The following is a 12,528-nucleotide window of genomic DNA, read 5'->3' as shown; positions in this document are numbered from 1 at the left end:
ACTGGGGGTGTGCCAAATTATTAGGCACCCCCCCAGTTATTGTAATCACTTACCTGTTACCCTGAGCTGCTGTTCCTGTTAGCAGAAAATTCACCCGTCTGCAGTAGAGTAAAGCCGGCTTTTTCACTGTACTGTGCATGTGTCGGTCTCTGGATCACAAAGTAAGAAGACAGGAGGAAGAGGATCGTTTGCTTGCAGGTACTCTGAGCTGGTGCAGTTTTCTGTGGATGGGCACTGGCCTGGGGGTATCGGGTAAGTAATTACAGCCACTGCCTAACATTTGGCACCCCCAGTGATTGCACCTTTCCATTTCCCTTAATGATAACTTGTATTTACTTTTTACTATTACTTTTTTTTTACTATTTATTACTATTTATACTTTATTATTATTTATTATTACTATTTTTTTACTATTACTTTTTTACTATTACTTTTTTACTATTACTATTTACTATTTACTTTTTACTATTTACTAATGATAACTTTCTATTTTCTAAACCTTTGAACATCTTAAGCCATCAAAATCATATTGGCAGATAAAAAATCGAGGCAGCACATTTTATTCTCCATTGTTCACCCCAGCAGTATGTGAATCTTTTTAAGTGCAAAGAAACACATTTGCTTACAGCTCTGCATGAGTGTAGTGTAGATTTGTATTACTGTGCGCTCTGCTCCAGCTGCAGCATTATCCAAGACATAATGACTAGAGCATACATATGGCAACACTAATCTTCAATGTGAGGCTGGGAGCATTGTGGATCCTTAAAACCACTTCAGTTGCCATCTATATCATCCCATTCCAACTAATGACTCCTCAAACCTTTGCTTAGGGTATTGTACTAAAAGCAAGGCAAGTGTTTGCTAAGAAAATGTCTCTTCAGCTAAAAGTGCGCTGGTGTGAACAAGCTACCCCTTCAGTTGCCAGTTTTCTAAATTAAGAAAAATGTTTTGAAGATCCTATTAGGGATAATTTTATGCAGACTTGCTAGCATTAACATAATAGTAAAAAAAATGCTGACCATTTTATATGTAACACTAACCTTCATACACTAGTTACAAGGCTTTAATCTGTATGTGATACAAATGTTTTGTATGTCTTTAAATCACATTTATGTAGTGACAATGGCATTATCTTTAAAACTACAATTGGAGAAAAGAAAATTGACATGGAGTCTAGTGGTTTTTACTGCTTTGCATTATCAATGAAAGAACAAGGAAAGCCCCCAAACCTGCACTTTGTCACTAGTCCACCCTTGCCTCTTGCTAATCGCTACTTTACTTAGTAAAGCTAATCGTTACTTTACTTTAGATTTCCCTGAAATCTCCTTCCTTTTAAAATGTAAGAGCCCAAGAAAATCCTCCTTGCTCTCAGATTGCAGGCGACATCTTGATTCTTCATATTATCCCCCAGAACTTGATTCTTGGGTGCATGCGCCACCTAGTGGTCAAGCTGTAGATCTAATTGGTTGTAGTGTGTTCCTGTGTGCTGAAAGACAGAAACTGGATGTTCTGCGCAGGCACCACAGTCTTGGTCTTAGCCCTGATCGCACTACTCGCTGTATGGGACATCCTTCTATACTCTGCCCAGTTTCTTTGAGAGCTTCAGGGGATATTGTGTAGAACTTAGATGCTGGGTAAGGGATATCAGTATGCTTTTTATGCATTCTGTCAGACGGCCAACGTTTATGGTGAGGCTAAAGCAACTGGATTTACTAGTATTAGTAATCATTGAAGATGTTTCACTAATCACGACCAGTCAGTTGAACTGAAGAAGCTGCTCAGATGAGCAGTGAAACATCTTCAATTATTACTTAGCAAGTCCAGTATAGCTTTAGATTTACTTATACAGGTATAGGAACCGTTATCCAGAATGCTTGTGACCAAGGGTATTCCGGATAAGGGGTCTTTCCATAATTTGGATCTCCATACCTTGTCTACTAAAGAATCAATTAAACATTAATTAAATCCTATGGGATTGTGTTGCATCCAATCAGGATTATTTATATCTTAGTCGGGATCAGTTACATGGTACTGTTTTATTACTATAGAGAAAAAGAAAATCAGTTTTAAAATTTTGAATTATTTGATTAAAATGGAGTCTATGGGAGACAGGCATTGCGTAATTCGGAGCTTTCTGGATAACTGGTTTCCGGATAAGAGATCCCATCCCATACCTGTACTAGATATACCATGACCTGGTTGAATGAAAACCTTCCTTGTCATATTTATGTTAAGGATTTCCTTGTCCTTTATCTTTATTGCTGTTGTATAAAAAATATATATATGTATATGTGTATATATATGTATATGTGTATATATATGTATGTATGTATATATGTATATTTGTATGTGTGTGTATATAAATAGTTTTTACAAAGTAGCAAGGTATCGCTTCATGGTGTATTTCCCAAACCAATGTAAATTAACCCTTACAAAAGAATTCTAAAATGTAAACTCCAACTATTTAGGATTAATTAAATTTCATGCAGTCCCTTTTGTCAGGAAAACATTATTTGAGGCTTTTGTCTCCCTGCAGGGGTTCTATTTGTCTGTTTTGTGCCTTGTAGTTTGTTGGAATCAGAACAAACCCCTATGTTAAGGACGGTCAGAAGCAAACAAAAAAAAGTGGGATTTGTGGGGCTGGTTCTAAGTGTTGATCTAGAGAATACACTTACATTACATTAAAATCTTGCCTTTAAATTCCATGAGATGCTGCTTTGTGCTACTGGCATCTGGCCAGCTTGTAATGCTGTTTTTTACTGATGTAATGATATCATCTCGTTCTCTTTCAAAGAGTTTGTTTACTCTGAATAGGAAATGTCCTGCAGGCTTTGTCTCTATCTTTAAATCTGTTGTGGTTTTTATTTATTCATCATTCTGGAAGGTAAAATCACATCAAGCTTTCACTTACTGGAAAGGATTGGGTGTAAGGCCCCATGGTGCGTTGGCTCCGCTGCTCTTAGCCTAGTGTTTCCACCCTGAAAAAAGTGGATCTGTACCTGTACATAGCTCCATTGATCTGCCCAGCATCCGATTGCTTGCAGGCACACATAGTAGATAGGCGGTCAGACCAAAAATGCTAAAGAAGGCGGCGCACAGATGCAGATCTGCTTCTTTTAGGCTCAACCCCCCCAAAACAAAAAGCCAGGCTGAGCAGCGGAGCCAACGCTCTGTGGGGCCATAACCTTAATATGCCTGCCTTGAATAAAATGTGGCTCAGTGGGCATCACCTGGGGTCCTGAGTTTAATTCCAGCCAGGGCACTATCTGCAAGGAGTTTGTATGCTCTCCCTGTGTCTGTGGTTTTCCTCCCACACTCCAAAACTATACAGACAGGTTTATTAGCTCCTACTGTGAATGTTATATGGACCTTAGATTGTAAGCTCCAGTGGTACAGGGACTGATGTGAGTGATGTATCTATCTATGTAAAGAATTGTGGAAATTTCAGCAGTATACAAATACCAGGAAATATATTACATATAAGCATTAGTAGTTGCAGTTACCTTTGTGACATGGCCTGCACTTTTCCACAAAGAGTAATAAATTCCTTCCATATTCAAAGTATCGTAATAGCAAAGGCATGCACACTTTTTCAAAGTGTATCAAAAAATTGCTGCCAAATGCAATAGCTGGTGTCTTACCGGTCTTTTTCATTAGACACCAAATTTGGTTGTCTAATGAAAAAGACCGGTGAACTTTAACAAGTTTCACCTTGTAGGGCTAATAAACATGCAGAGAAAAATGTTAATGTTGCTTCAATTACGGTGGTTTACCCGTTCTTTTTCTAATTTAGGGTTACCTGTGCACTGTTAAGCAGAAGCTATATACTAATATTTTATTAGCACCTTTTTTGTTGCTGTTAATATGTGGTACTGTAAAGGCATTTATTAGTGACTTTTCAACACTTCTCTTTTATCGATGTTAATTTTAGTTTTGGTCTGAAACCTCTCAAATCATAAACCAACTGCTTGTTTCATTGTCTGAAACTTGGGCAACAGTTGGCATGGAAACTGTTCTTTGTCTAAATTATACATCGTGCAGAGGGAACATGGCTATATGATTTGGATGATCTACTTATATGCAAGTTCATTTAGTACCAGGTGATCTGCAGGCTTATTGCTAAATTTGAAAGCATCCCAGCCACACTGACATGTTGTTTTTTTATTCACAGTAAGAATAGAAGCTGCATTTTCTGGATATTTAGTAATAGGGAGTTTTGTGTGGCACTGAATTACTAGTTTAGGCAACTAGAGTGTGTTGCGAAGGGAGATACCACCATAATTGTTGTCAGGTCAGCAGGTTTAGTTTATTATATTTTTATATGACTCTTATAACTAGCTGTCTTGTATGGCTGTAATTGTTCTGCAAGTGGTGATTCTTATTAGAATGCTTTGGGCAGGAAAGTTGATATATAACTATGCATATGTCTTACAAATAAACATCATCCACGGTAACTCACTCAGCATTTTATTAGTGCAATAAAAATTTCAGCATATCAAATCAATAAACTTGAAAAAATGTCCCAGTCTGCATGGTGTGTACTTTCTGCTCATGAATAATGTTTCACAAACTATAAGGGCAGTTTAACTGGGGAGCTGCAAATCTCTGGAGGCCTTGTTCTCGTAGTTTGATTGGAGCTGTAGTGTTTATCACTGATGGGTTTTTACTTAAGTAATCCTTGAATATGTTTTTCTTGGCAGGATAAGAACAAGAAGCTTCGTCCTCTTTATGACATCCCATACATGTTTGAGGCAAGGGAGTTTCTCCGGAAGAAGCTTATTGGGAAAAAGGTACGTTGTATCAAACAGATTTACAATTGGTAATTTTATATACATCAAACCAGTCAACTATCATAGTTTCTGAATAAATATATAAAGGGAACACAAAAATCAGACATCCTAGATCTGAATGAATGAAATATTCTTATTAAATACTTCGCTCTTTTCATAGTTGAATGTGCTGACAACAAAATCACACACACATTATCAATGGAAATCAAATTTATCAACCCATGGAGGTCTGGATTTGGAGTCACACTCAAAATTAAAGTGGAAAAAAACACTACAGGCTGATCCAGCTTTGATGTAATGTCCTTAACATGTCAAAATGAGGCTCAGTAGTGTGTGTGGCCACGTGCCTGTATGAACTCCCTACAACGCCTGGCCATGCACCCACACAAATGGCTCAGGTAGTGCAGCTCATCCAGGATGGCACATCAATGCGAGCTGGGGCAAGGTGGTTTGCTGTGTCTGTCAGCGTAGTGTCCAGAGCATGGAGGCGCTACCAGGAGACGTGGAGGAGGCCGTAGGAGGGCAACAATCCCGCAGCAGGACCGCTACCTCTTCCTTTGTGCATAATGGAACAGGAGAAGCACTGCTAGAGCCCTGCACAAATGTACGTGCCTGCTCATACAGTCAGAAACTGACTCCATGAGGGTGGTATGAGGGCCCGGCATCCACAGGTGGGGGTTGTGCTTAGGGCCCAACACCATGGAGGGCGTTAGGCATTTGCCAGAGAACACCAAGATTGTCAAATTCGCCACTGGCGCCACTGGATGCTTTAGTCCAGGTCTGGGAGGAGATCCCTCAGGAGACCATCCGCGACCTCATCAGGAGCATGCCCAGGTGTTGTAGTGGAGGCCACACACACACTACAAAGGGTCTGAGGATCTCATCTCAGTACCTAATGGCAGTCAGGTTTGGTTTCCATGTATATTCTATACACTTATTTATATATATATATATATATATATATATATATATATATATATATATATATATATATATATATATATATATATATAATATAGTTGTAAAATGGACTTTAAGAGAAAGTTTTATTCACATAAAAAACAAGCAGAGATTATTCTTTAATATACATTTTATTAAAGTATTGGAGTAGGTATAAAATGTTCTCTTAAATGTTTTATTATGGTATTGGTGGAGAAAGTAAAGTTGATGCTGGTAAATGGCAGAACTAATGCCACTTAAGTACCACTGTATGCATAAGGGGCACTTGCAAAACTGACTAGATGAATGCAAATCTACAACTGATTTTTTTTTTTAAGCAGCCTTTTGTAGATTTTGTTGTTTGCAGTCACTTAAGAATAATGAGGCGTGCATATCTGTCATTTACCCTTTGCTGGCCATAACAGAGAGCCCCTTAGATAACCTCTAGCTCACATGTCATTCAGACATGGAAGTTCCAAGGGGTGCAGTGTAACCTTGTTCTTACCGCCTGCCAGGGCTTACTCTTTACTCTACTCCTTGTGTTGTTTTTTTAATTGTCCTTATGTGCAAAGAGAAGCAAATTGCACAATCACAGGAGCTCCATATAAGTCCTAAGATGTCAATTGTCCAACCCTTGGTTCACTCAGTCCTGCCTGTTTGAGCTCCTGTGCTTCCTTTATGGCTCCTGGAAGGGAATTTCCCTGCAGGCCAGTTTTAAAGATTGGTGCGACCTGCTGCCTGAACTTACATTGCACAACTATTTACACTATCCAAATAAAATATATTTTACCTGCTTACATGGATCCCAAAGGCAGAGCTGTCCAACTTCTGTGGTACCGAGGACTGGAATTTTTCTAGCCTACATACTGCAAGGCCGATAATGGGAGCCAGTTTTGACCACTCCCCTTTTTAAACTGCACCCACTTCAAACCACACCCATGTTATCACACGAGCTTTTAAGACCATGCCCACATTATTGGTTGTAGTGCAGCAGAAACTCAAATGGTTGGTGCTTACCTTAGGGATATCACCCTTCATTTATATGTGAAAGAATTAAATCATGTCATATTAATACCCTTAAATCCATATGCCTTCCCTGTGGATAGCACAGCAACCCCCAGCATTTAATTACATACCTTAGGGACCATATAATGACTATTTCAAAATGCTAACAAACTCCAAGAACAAACCCCCTGCCAGGTTCACCTCCCATGGGCAGCATAGGGCAGGCAGAGTATGGCCCACGCAGGCTGGCTAGGGCAGGCAGAGTATGGCCCACGCAGGCTGGCTAGGGCAGGCAGAGTATGGCCCACGCAGGCTGGCTAGGGCAGGCAGAGTATGGCCCACGCAGGCTGGCTAGGGCAGGCAGAGTATGGCCCATGCAGGCAGGCTAGGGCAGGCAGAGTGTGGCCCACACAGGCAACTTAGAGCAGGCAGAGTATGGCCCACACAGGCAACGTAGGGCGGGCAGAGTATGGCCAACACAGGCAACGTAGGGCGGGCAGAGTATGGCACACACAGTAAGGCAGCACTCTGCCTTCCCTATGCTGCCTGTGTGGTCCATACTCTGCCTGCCCTACCCTGCCTGTGTGGGCCATACACAGGCAGCATAGGGCAGACAGTACATACATTGATACATTGCTGGCTTACAGTCTGAACCTGAGGTGTGAACAGTGCTTGGGGGGGGGGGGGCAATGCTGGGGTTAAAAGGTGTAAACGGTACATGGTTTAAACAAATGAATCTGAGGCGTGAACAAATCTCTGTACTGATACCATTTAAAGTTTACACAAAGGTCACAACAGCCTGACCGATTGGCTGCCACACAGAGGGGGCCGTGGGCTGCCAGTTGGACAGCACCGCCAAAGGTATTGAATTTAATGCTTTTGTGTGTATAGAAAGTAATTGCATGTTTTTTAATTTTTCCCCAATAACAATTACACAAGGAATTCTGTTCATATGATATACTTCAATTGCATGGGGCTGGGCACTTTTTTTGTATGTGGTACGTCATTATTTATTGCATTTTGTCCTTCTTGTTTAGGATATTGTAAAAATGTAATTGATCTGTGTATGCATGTAGTACTTAAATAAATAGAGGCATATTGGCTACAATTTGGATGTTGGTGGAATCATGGGAGATGTAAAGGGCTGAGGATTGCCACTGCAACATGTGTTTTACAAGAAAAAGTGCTACAATTTCTTTAAGTAGCAGCAACTTTTCTTTAGTAATTTTCGTACCAGAATGGACTGTTCCTTAATTATGTAACGTTTCAGCAATTGTGTAAAAATGTATTTTTGATTGTTGGTCATAGTACAGGTATTGGACCCCTTATCCGGAAACCCATTATCCAGAAAGTTCCGAGTTACAGAAAGGCCATCTCCCATAGACTCTATTTTAATCAAATTATTCACATTTTTAACACTGATTTTCTTTTTCTCTGTAATAAAAAAAACAGTATCTTAAACTTGATCCCAACTAAGATATAATTAATCCTTATTGGAGCCATAACAATCCTAGTGGGTTTAATTAGTGTTTAAATAACTTTTTTTTTTAGCAAACTTAACGTAGGAGATCCGAATTACGGAAAGACCCCTTATCCAGAAAACCCCAGTTCCCAGGCTGGATAATAGGTCCCATACCTGTATTAATAAGCTACGCGATCTTGTTAATTTAGTGTGGTTCTATAATTATAATGGCTCAGTCTATCAATGAAAATGTCAGTAGTTTTTATCTTCCAAAGTGTGGGTATAATTCTGTTGATATTATGAATCCCTTAATAAATCCCTTAATAAATCCCTTAATAAATCCCTTAATAAATGATAGAAAATGATTGCCCCCAATATTGTAATACGGATTGTCTATGTAATGGGTTGCTGGTAAGAACAATTAATGCATAGCTTCACATTTAAAAGTGGCATTCCATGGCATGGAGCTACCTCCATCAACTTCTGTGTGCTGGTGTAGGATAATTTTATAGAGGGTTAGAAATGTGCTTTGCATTTCTGTTCTCTTTGATTTCTGAGTGAGAGTTTTAGGAGGGAATCTTGTTAAAGCAGTAGGCCCTAGTGGATGCAAATGTTTACCTGGAAATAGACTTTTCCATTGTAGGCAAGATATTTGAATCAGGATGTATATGGGCCCTTAAAGGAACAGTAACACCAAAAAATGAAAGTGTATAAAAGTAACTAAAATATAATGTGCTGCTGCCCTGCACTGGTAAAAGTTGTGTGTTTACTTCAGAAAGTCCACTATAATTTATATAAATAAGCTGCTATGTAGCCATGGAGGCAGCCAAAGGAGAAAAGCACAGGCACATAGCAGATAACAGATAACCCTATTGTATTCTACAGAACTTATCTGTTATCTGCTATGTAACCTGTGCCTTTTATCCTTTTTTCCAGCTTGATTGGCTGCCCCCGTGGCTACAGAGCAGCTTATTATATAAATTATAGCAGTGTTACTGTAGCAAACACACCAGTTTTACCAGTGCAGGGCAACAGTACATTATATTTTTATTACTTTAAAGCTCTTTCATTTTTTGGTGTTACTGTTCGTTTAAGTTTTCTCTTGATATTGACATCACACATGTCAATGTGTGATCGATCCTAGCCTTCCTTCTGTGTAGGAAGGAGTCAGGCTAGGCTCGATCAATGGATCGCCGCTTAGTGGATTCTTCCCTGCATTGCCGTATCGTCCTATTTCAAATGACCGGAAGCCAAGTTTTAGCAGGTATTTTTTAATAAAGCATTCAAAATAATAAATGGTATGCAGGATAGGGCAATTATTGGGCAGGGTAGAATAGATTTTTTTTACTTAATTTTTAGTGTTGCTTTTCCTTTAAACCGGTTTCTTCAGTGACGGAGAAGTCAAGTGAGCATAGAATGATTTAATATCCGTGGGTTACAGGTTGTTTAAATTGTATTTGTAGAAAATTAGTTTAGTTTGTCTTTAAACAAACTGCTGAGCAGTCTCTTGTTTATAGCAGTGCCTTGTTGCTAGGGTAATTAGGACCCTAGCAACTAGCTAGGGTCCTGTAGCTGCTGAATATCCAGAAAGGAAAACTGCTGCATTAAAAGCTAAATAATTCAAAAACATAAATCAAAATGAAGACCAATTGCAAATGGTCTCAGAATATCATTCTACATCATACTAAAAATTAATTTAAAGGTGAACAACCCCTGCTCACTAGCTACCCCTGATACTGCCTCTTTCTCCTAGATCAAGCTGTCACAGAAATATCTTCACCTACTGGGCTATAGTAGTACCCTCTACCTCCAACCAAGGCCAAGCGTATGTTGGCTTCCCCTTTTTAAGAAATGAAATATGACCTCTCCTGCCTGCAAAATACTTGAACCCATGATAAGAAAATATCTCCCCCTCCAAACTGTAAATTAGGACCTCATTAGCAGTCCCAAATCTTAGGGGACTAAACCTTAAGTCCCCTACAGATATATTCTGCATGCTTAAGTGGCCTGAAATGAGCTGCCTTGTAGGTAAACAAGTTAAAACTTATGTAGGAATATAAACATTTACTCTGCACACCACATTTTGGGCATTTGTATCATACATTGTTTGTACTCATAGTTACCTATTTACATAGGGTTGAAAAAAAGACCAGAGTCCATCAAGTTCAACCCTTCCAAGTAAGCCCAGCACACACAACCTATAGTTACCATTCTATACACTCGCATACATAAACATTAATACTGACTGTAGCTATTAGTATCACAATTGCCTTGGATACTATGCTTGTTCAAGAACTCATCCAGGCCCCTCTTAAAGGCATTAACAGAATCTGCCATCACAACATCACTAGGAAGGGCATTCCCCAACCTCACTGCCCTCACCGTGAAAAACCACCTACGCTGCTTCAAATGGAAACTCTGTTCCTCTAATCTAAATGGGTGGCCTCTGGTGCATTGATCGTTTTTATGGGAAAAAAAAGAACATCCCCCATCTGCTTATATTCCCCTCTAATGTACTTGTACAAGTGCTTCTTTACCAGAGAAGAAAACCCCAACCTCAACAGTCTAACCTCATAGCTTAAATCTTCCATCCCCTTTACCAGTTTAGTTGCACGTCTCTGCACTCTCTCCAGCTCATTAATATCCTCCTTAAGGACTGGAACCCAAAACTGCACTGCATACTCAAGGTGAGGCCTTACCAGGGGCCTATAAAGAGGCAAAATTATGTGGGGGGTGCTGATTGAAGTCCTTGCCTAGGGTGCCAAAATACCTTGGCCCAGCCCTGGTACTCTCTATGCCCACCTCCAGGTCATTAATAAACAAGTTAAAAAGCAAAGGGCCAAGGACTGACCCCTGCGGTACTCCACTAGCAACACTGGTCCAATTAGAAAATGTTCCATTTACCACCACTCTTTGTAATCTATCCTTCAGCCAGTTCTCAATCCAATTACAAATATTATGTTCTAGGTCAATATTCCTCAATTTGATCATTAACCTTCTGTGAGGTACTGTATCAAACACTTTAGCAAAGTCCAAGTAAATGACACCAACTGCCATTCCAGCATCGAGGTTCCTGCTCACCACCTCATAAAAAGCGACTAAATTAGTCTGGCAAGATCTGTTAGGCATAAAACCATGCTGGCACAAACTAATAGTATTGTGAACTGCAATGTATTCAAGTACCCTATGCCTTATTACCCCTTCCAAAAGCTTTCCTACTACTCATGTCAGACTTACAGGTCTATATTTTTCAGGCTGAGAAGGGGATCCCTTTTTAAATAACGGCACCTCATTCGCAATTCACCAGTCTCTGCACCATGCCAGACCTCAACGAATCCTGAAAAATTAAGTGAAGAGGCTTGGCAATCACAGTGCTAAGCTCATTTAATACCCTGGGATGAATCCCATCCGGTCCTGGACCTTTGTTTACCTTTACATGTTCAAGTCTCTTTTGAATTTCCTCCCGAGTGACCCATGCATTAGTAGCTAAATTACTAGAACTGGGCATATTACAAGGGAAGCCTTCATTAGCTGGCTCCTCAGATGTATAGACAGATGAAAAATATGAGTTTAAAATTTCTGCCTTTTCCCCATTCTCTTCAACCAACGTACCCCCCCGTGATAATAAGGTTCCCACCCCTTTTTGCTTCATTTTTTTACTATTCAAATAATTAAAAAATAATTTTGGATTCTTTTTACTCCTTGCTGCAATACCCCTTTCCATCTCTATTTTAGCTTGCCAGAGTTTTTTTATGCATGCTTTATTTGCTTCCTTGTACCTGATGAAAGTTTCCACTGTCCCAGCTAACTTGAGTGCTTAAAAGCATGTTTTCTTACCAACCTCGACACTAACACTTTTATTCAGCCATAAAGGTTTTGCTTTGCGATGCCCCTCCTTGCTTACAAGGGGAATATACTATTGTTTATACCTGCAAAGCAATGTTTTAAAGATGATCCATTTTCCTTTTGTGTCTAACCCTATGAAATGCCTTTCCCAGTTGACACATTGCAGAGATGCCCTTATACTGGCAAAGTCTGCACGTCTAAAATTGAGCGTTTTAGTTAATCCCTGATTAACTAAAACCTGCAGAATTATCTCAAAGGAGACCATTTTGTGATCACTGTTCCCCAAATGCTCATCCACACAAATGCTAGAGATGAGTTCAGTGTTATTAGATATTACCAGGTCCAAAATAGTCATTCCTAGTAGGTTCTTGAACTTCCTGAAATAAAAAGTTGTCATTTAGCATATTTACAAACCTACTAGCTTTTTCTGACTTAGCCACCCCATTACTCCAGTCAATGTCTGGATAGTTAAAGTCCCCCATAATA

At 39.6% G+C, this 12,528-nt stretch overlaps 1 protein-coding gene across 1 annotated transcript in view; it reads left to right on the top strand.

Moving 5' to 3' along the window:
• The window catches only part of snd1 (staphylococcal nuclease and tudor domain containing protein 1), a 387,013-nt gene that overhangs the window by 87,297 nt on the left and 287,188 nt on the right, over window positions 1-12,528 (top strand). The window contains exon 11 of the mRNA NM_203852.1: window positions 4,701-4,790. Within this exon, the coding sequence (NP_989183.2) occupies window positions 4,701-4,790 (90 nt within the window). The remainder of the gene's footprint in view (window positions 1-4,700; window positions 4,791-12,528) is intronic.

The sequence above is a fragment of the Xenopus tropicalis genome, chromosome 3 (assembly GCF_000004195.4).
Source record: "Xenopus tropicalis strain Nigerian chromosome 3, UCB_Xtro_10.0, whole genome shotgun sequence".
NCBI lineage: Eukaryota > Metazoa > Chordata > Amphibia > Anura > Pipidae > Xenopus > Xenopus tropicalis.
This window is presented reverse-complemented; position numbering and strand designations above follow the sequence as displayed.